This window comes from Pezoporus flaviventris, unplaced genomic scaffold (genome assembly GCF_033815535.1).
Source record: "Pezoporus flaviventris isolate CSIRO_AGI_PZ_B2104156 unplaced genomic scaffold, CSIRO_AGI_Pfla_v1 ptg000911l, whole genome shotgun sequence".
In the NCBI taxonomy this organism is placed as follows: domain Eukaryota; kingdom Metazoa; phylum Chordata; class Aves; order Psittaciformes; family Psittacidae; genus Pezoporus; species Pezoporus flaviventris.
The window spans coordinates 8,693-15,459 of record NW_026893456.1 but is presented as its reverse complement, the minus strand read 5'-3'; the positions used below and the strand labels follow the sequence as shown (position 1 = coordinate 15,459).

The 6,767-nt window shown below is 58.1% G+C and overlaps 1 protein-coding gene across 1 annotated transcript; it reads right to left on the bottom strand.

The window, feature by feature from the left end:
• On the bottom strand, nucleotides 1–6,518 carry LOC133264641 (nephrin-like). The gene is made up of 9 exons (XM_061444473.1): nucleotides 6,514–6,518; nucleotides 6,079–6,224; nucleotides 4,906–4,987; nucleotides 4,143–4,246; nucleotides 3,755–3,876; nucleotides 2,780–2,954; nucleotides 1,990–2,147; nucleotides 755–893; nucleotides 1–164 (listed from the first exon to the last, which is right to left on the bottom strand). The coding sequence occupies exons 1-9, from the start codon at nucleotides 6,516–6,518 to the stop codon at nucleotides 1–3; spliced, it is 1,095 nt and encodes a 364-aa protein (XP_061300457.1).
• Between the last annotated feature and the right edge of the window lie 249 nt (nucleotides 6,519–6,767).

The window sequence follows — 6,767 nt, the reverse complement described above, 5'->3', positions numbered from 1 at the left end:
CTAACCCAGTCCCTCCCAGTCCCCCCCATTGGCTCCCACCTTGCTCCAGACGAGGCGGGGGGGGGGGTGCCCCCCACGTGCGTAGCACCCCAACCGCACGAGCTCCCCCACCCGGAAGGAGGCGTTGGGGGGCGGGGCCTCGACCCACAGCGAATCGGGGGGGTCTGGGGGGGGGAATGGCCCCATTGATCCTCATTGACCCCCATTGATTCCCGTTAACCTCCATTGACCCCCATTGAGTCCCATTGATCCCCATTGAGTCCCATTGACCCACATTGAGTCCTATTGAGCCCCATTGACCCCCATTGAGTCCCATTGCGCCCCATTGCCACCCATTGATCCCTATTGACCGCCATTGAGCCCCATTGAACTCCATTGACCCCCTTTGATCCCCATTGACCCCCATTGCTCCCCATTGCCCCATTGATCCCCATTGATCCCCATTGACCCCATTGATCCCCATTGACCCCATTGACTGCATTGAGCCCTTTGATCCTCATTAATCCCCATTGACCCCCATTGATCCTCATTGACCCCCATTGACCCCCATTGAGCCCTATTGAACTCCATTGACCACCATTGACCCCCATTGATCCCCATTGCCCCTATTGACATCTGTTAAGCCCCATTGGCCCCCATTGACCCCATTGATCCCCACTGACCCCCACTGAGCCCCATTGAACTCCATTGATCCCCATTGCCCCCCATTGCCCCCACTGCCCCCCATTGCCGCCCTTGATCCCCATTGGCTCACGGGTGATGCTCAGAACGAGGCTGGCCCTGGCCACGCCCACCCCCGGCACCGCCGCCTCGCACACCAGGGGGCGCCCGTGCTCGCTGCGCCGCGCCACCAGCGTCAGGTTCGATGACGTCACCGTGCCCCCCCCGGGGGCCTGGGGGGGAATGGGGGGTCATTGACCCCCATTGACCTCCATTGAGCCCCATAGGCTCCCATAGACCCCGTAGACCTCCATTGACACCCATTGACCCCCATAGACCCCATAGACCCCATTCAGCCCCATTGAACCCCATTGACCCCCATTGACCCCATGGACCCCGATTGACCCCCATAGATTCCCCCATAGACCCCCGTTGACCTCATTGACCCCCATTGATCCCATTGACCCCATTGACCTCATTGACGCCCATTGACCACATCTACCCCATTGACCCCCATTGAGCCCCATTGATCCCATTGACCCCATGGACCCCCATAGATGCCCCCATAGATCCCCGTTGACCCCATTGACCGCACAGACCCCATTGACCCCCATTGATCCCATTGAGCCCCATTGACTGGATCGACCCCATTGGCCCCCATTGACCGGATCGACCCCATTGACCCCCATCGACCCCATTGACCCCATAGATGCCCCATTGACCTCCATCGACCCCATTGACCCCATAGATGCCCCATTGACCTCCATCGACCCCATTGACCCCATAGATGCCCCATTGACCCCCATCGACCCCATTGACCCCATAGATGCCCCATTGACCCCCATCGACCCCATTGACCCCATAGATGCCCCATTGACCCCCATCGACCCCATTGACCCCATAGATGCCCCATTGACCCCCATCGACCCCATTGACCCCATAGATGCCCCATTGACCTCCATCGACCCCATTGACCCCATAGATGCCCCATTGACCCCCATCGACCCCATTGACCCCATAGATGCCCCATTGACCTCCATCGACCCCATTGACCCCATAGATGCCCCATTGACCCCCATCGACCCCATTGACCCCATAGATGCCCCATTGACCCCCATCGACCCCATTGACCCCATAGATGCCCCATTGACCCCCATCGACCCCATTGACCCCATAGATGCCCCATTGACCTCCATCGACCCCATTGACCCCCATAGATGCCCCATTGACCCCATAGATGCCCCATTGACCCCATAGATGCCCCATTGACTCCCCCATTGCCCCCCATCGCCCCCCGCTCGCAGTCCTCCGGCCCGGCAGGGGGCGCACCGGCGCCGTGCTGCTCTCGCTGGCGCGCAGCTCCCTGCCCCCCAACCACCAGCGCAGGCGCGCGGGGGGGTTGCTGGGGGCGCTGGCGCACGTCAGGCTCAGGGACTCGTTCTCGGCGCCCCCCCGCGGCCCCACCAGCGTCACCTCCGAGGGGGGGTCTGGGACCCATGGAGACACGTTGGGACCCATAGGGAGCCATTGGGACCCATAGGGAGCCATTGGGACCAATTGGGACCCATTGGGACCCATAGGGAGCCATTGGGACCAATTGGGACCCATTGGGACCCATAGGGAGCCATTGGGACCCATAGGGAGCCATTGAGACCCATTGAGACCCATTGGGACCCATAGACCCCCATTGCCCCCCATTGACCCCCTTTGCTCCCCATTGTCCTCCATTGCTCCACATTGCCCCCATTGCCTCCCATTGTCCCCATTACCTCCATAGCCCCCATTACCCCATAGCCCCCCATTAAATGATTGCCCCCATTCCCCCCATACCCCCCATTACCCCCATAGCCCCCATTGCCCCCATTGCCCCCCATTACCCCCATTACCCCCATAGCCCCCCATTACCCCATTGCCCCCTATTACCCCCATTATCCCCATTCCCCCCCATACCCCCCATTACCCCCATAGGCCCCATTACCCCCCATTCCCCCCATAGCCCAAATTGCCCCCATTGCCCCCCATCACCTCATTGACCCCCATTACCCCTATTCCCTCCATCACCCCCCATTACCCCATAGCCCCCATTGCCCCCCATTCCCCCATAGCCCCATCGGCTCACAGGTCACGTGCAGGGTGACGCTGGCGCTCCCCCCGGCCGCCAGGGGGCGCTGTGTCTGCACGCGGCACCGCAGGGTGGCGCCGTCGTCCCCCCGGGTCACGGCCACCGCCAGGGGGCTCCGCGTCACCGCCAGGGGGCGCTGCGTCAGCCAGGGCGCTGCCAGCGGCCTCCCGTCCTGCAGGGGGCGCCCAGTGATGCCCAGTGATACCCATTGACCCCCATTGACACCCATTGATACCCATTGATACCCATTGACCCCCATTGACACCCATTGATACCCATTGACACCCATTGACCCCCATTGACACCCATTGATACCCATTGACACCCATTGACCCCCATTGACACCCATTGAGACCCGTTGAGACCCGTTGAGACCCATTAACCCCCATTGACACCCATTGATACCCATTGACACCCATTGACCCCCATTGACCCCCATTGACACCCATTGATACCCATTGACACCCATTGACCCCCATTGACACCCATTGATACCCATTGACACCCATTGACCCCCATTGACTCCCATTGATACCCATTGAGACCCATTGGCTCCCATTGACACCCATTGGCTCCCATTGACACCCATTGACACCCATTAGCTCCCATTGACACCCAGTGACACCCATTGACACCCATTGGCTCCCACTGACACCTGTTGACACCCAGTGACACCCATTGTGTCCCATTCACACCCATTGGCTCCCATTGACACCCATTGGCTTCCATTGGCTCCCATTGTCTCCCATTGACTCCCATTGGCTCCCATTACCCCCTTACCCCAATTGCCCCCATCAGTCCCATTACCCCCATTGCCCCATTACCCCTATTACCCCCATTGCCCCATTACCCCCATTACCCCATTACCCCCATTGCCCCCATTACCCCATTGCCCCCTATTACCCCCATTGCCCCATTACCCCCATTGCCCCATTACCCCCATTGCCCCCCATTACCCCATTGCCCCATTACCTTGTCCCAATGGAGGCTGGGGGGGGGGTTCCCCCCCCGCACGACGCACACCAGCTCCAGGGTGTCCCCCGCCCGCACGTGGGGCGAATCCAGGCCCTCGATGGTGGGGGGGCCCGGGGGGACTGGGGGCAATGGGTCACAATGGGGGGGATCCATTGGGGTCAATGGGGGGTTCAATGGGGTTCAATGGGGATCAATGGGGCTCAATGGGGTTCAATGGGGGTCAATGGGGTTCAATGGGGGTCAATGGTGGTTAATGGGGGTCGAAGTGGGTCAATGGGGTTCAATGGGATTCAATAGGGTTCAATGGGGTTCAATGGGGGTCAATGGGGGTCAATGGGGGTCAATGGGGGTGAATGGGGGTCAATGGGGGTCGATGGGTGCTCACAGAGGACGTCAAGGACGAGCGCGGCCTCGGTCGGGGCAGCCCCGGCCTCATTGGATGCGCTGCAGAGCAGGCGCTGTCCATGGTGCTGGCGCTGTGGGGTCAGCCTGGGGCAATGGGGGCAATGGGGGTCAATGGGGGGCAATGGGGGTCATTGTAAGTCAATGGGGTCAATGTGGGGCAATGGGGACAATGGGAGTCAATGGGGTCAATGGGGGGGCAATGGGGGTCATTGTAAGTCAATGGGGTCAATGGGGGGCAATGGGGGCAATAGGGGGCAATGGAGTCAATGGGATCCAATGGGGAACAATGGAGTCAATGGGGGGCAATGGGGGCGATGGGGGGTGATGGGGGTCAATGGGGGTCAATGGAGTCAATGGGGGTAAATGGGGGTCAATGGGCTTTAATGGGCCTCAATGGTCCATACTGGTCTATACTGGTTCATACTGATCCATACTGATCCATAATGTTCCATACTGGTCCATACTGATCCGTACTGGTCCGTACTGGTCTATACTGGTCCGTACTGGTCTATACTGGTCCATACTGGTCCATACTGGTCCGTACTGGTTCATACTGGTCCGTACTGGTTCATACTGTTCTATACTGGTCTATACTGGTCCATAATGTTCCATTCTGGTCCATACTGGTTTATACTGGTCTATACTGGTCTATACTGGTCTATACTGGTTTATACTGGTCTATACTGGTCTATACTGGTTTATACTGGTTTATACTGGTCCATACAGGTCTAGGGGGCGCTCACCTGACGGTGACTTCAGCACTGCTCAGTTTCGGGTGGGAGCCCTCGAAGATGCGGGGGGAGGCGTCGGGCAGCGGCTGCCCCCCTGTGCCAAAATCACCCTAAATCAGCCCAAAAGCAGCCCAAATCACCCCAAAACACCAAAAAACACCCGAAACACCCCAAAAATCACCCCAGAACACAAAAAATCACCCCAAAACACCTCGAAACCACCCCAAAATCACCCAAAACACCCCAAAATCAGCCAAAACCACCCTAAAATCAGCCAAAACCACCCTAAAATCACCCCAAATTAACCCCAAACACCACAAAACAGACCAAATCTCCCCAAACACCCCAAAATCCCCCAAAACACCCCAAAATCCCCCAAAACACCCCAAAATCAGCCAAAACCACCCTAAAATCAACCCAAATCAACCCCAAAAAAACCCAAAACAGACCAAATCTCCCCAAACACCCCAAAATCCCCCAAAACACCCCAAAATCAGCCAAAACACCCCAAAATCCCCCCAACCACCCCAAAATCACCCAAACACCCCAAAATCCCCCAAAACACCCCAAAATCAGCCAAAACCACCCTAAAATCACCCCAAATCAACCCCAAACACCACAAAACAGACCAAATCTCCCCAAACACCCCAAAATCACCCAAAACACCCCAAAATCACCCAAAACCAACCTAAAATCAACCCAAATCAACCCCAAACACCGAAAAACAGACCAAATCTCCCCAAACACCCCAAAATCCCCCAAAACACCCCAAAATCAGCCAAAACCACCCTAAAATCAACCCAAATCAACCCCAAACACCGCAAAACAGACCAAATCTCCCCAAACACCCCAAAATCCCCAAAACACCCCAAAATCAGCCAAAACACCCTAAAATAAACCCAAATCTCCCCAAACACCCCAAAATCTCCCCAAACACCCCAAAATCCCCAAAACACCCCAAAATCAGCCAAAACACCCTAAAATAAACCCAAATCTCCCCAAACACCCCAAAATCACCCAAACACCCCCAAATCAGCCAAAACACCCCAAAATCCCCCCAACCACCCCAAAATCTCCCAAAACACCCCAAAATCACCCGAAATGACCCAAACCAGACCAAAATTCACTCCCCTCCCCCCCAAATGACCCCAAATGACCCCAACCTCCCCCCCGCGTTGACGTCACCGAGCGTGAGAACGAGGCGCGGGGCGGGGCGTGCGTCGTGGGCGTGGCAGCGCACGTGCACCTCGGCCCCGCCCACCCACGGCAGCTCCGCCCCCGGCGGCAGCTCCAGCGCCGGCGGCCCCGGAGGCACTGGGGGGGGGGGGGACCTATAGAGCCCCATAGAGCCCCATAGAGCCCCCATAGAGTCCTATAGAGCCCCATAGAGCCCCTATAGAGCCCCTATAGAGCCCCATAGAGCCCCATAGAGCCCTATAGAGCCCCTATAGAGCCCCTATAGAGCCCCATAGAGCCCCATAGAGCCCCTATAGAGCCCCATAGAGCCCCATAGAGCCCCCATAGAGCCCCATAGAGCCCCATAGAGCCCCTATAGAGCCCCATAGAGCCCCATAGAGCCCCCATAGAGCCCCATAGAGCCCCTATAGAGCCCCATAGAGCCCCATAGAGCCCCCTCACCCATCACCCTCAGCCGGGCGCTCCGGGATGCGCGGGGGGGGCCGCTCTCCTCCCCTCCCCCCGCCTGACACTCGAAGGTGGCGTCATCCTCAAGCTCCACCCCCTCGATGCGGAGGTGGTACTGCCCTAGAGACCACGCCCCCTTTAAACCACGCCCCTTCAAACCGCGCCCCTCATTTAACCACACCCACCCAGACAAACCACCCCCACCCCTTTAAACCACGCCCCCATCCGTT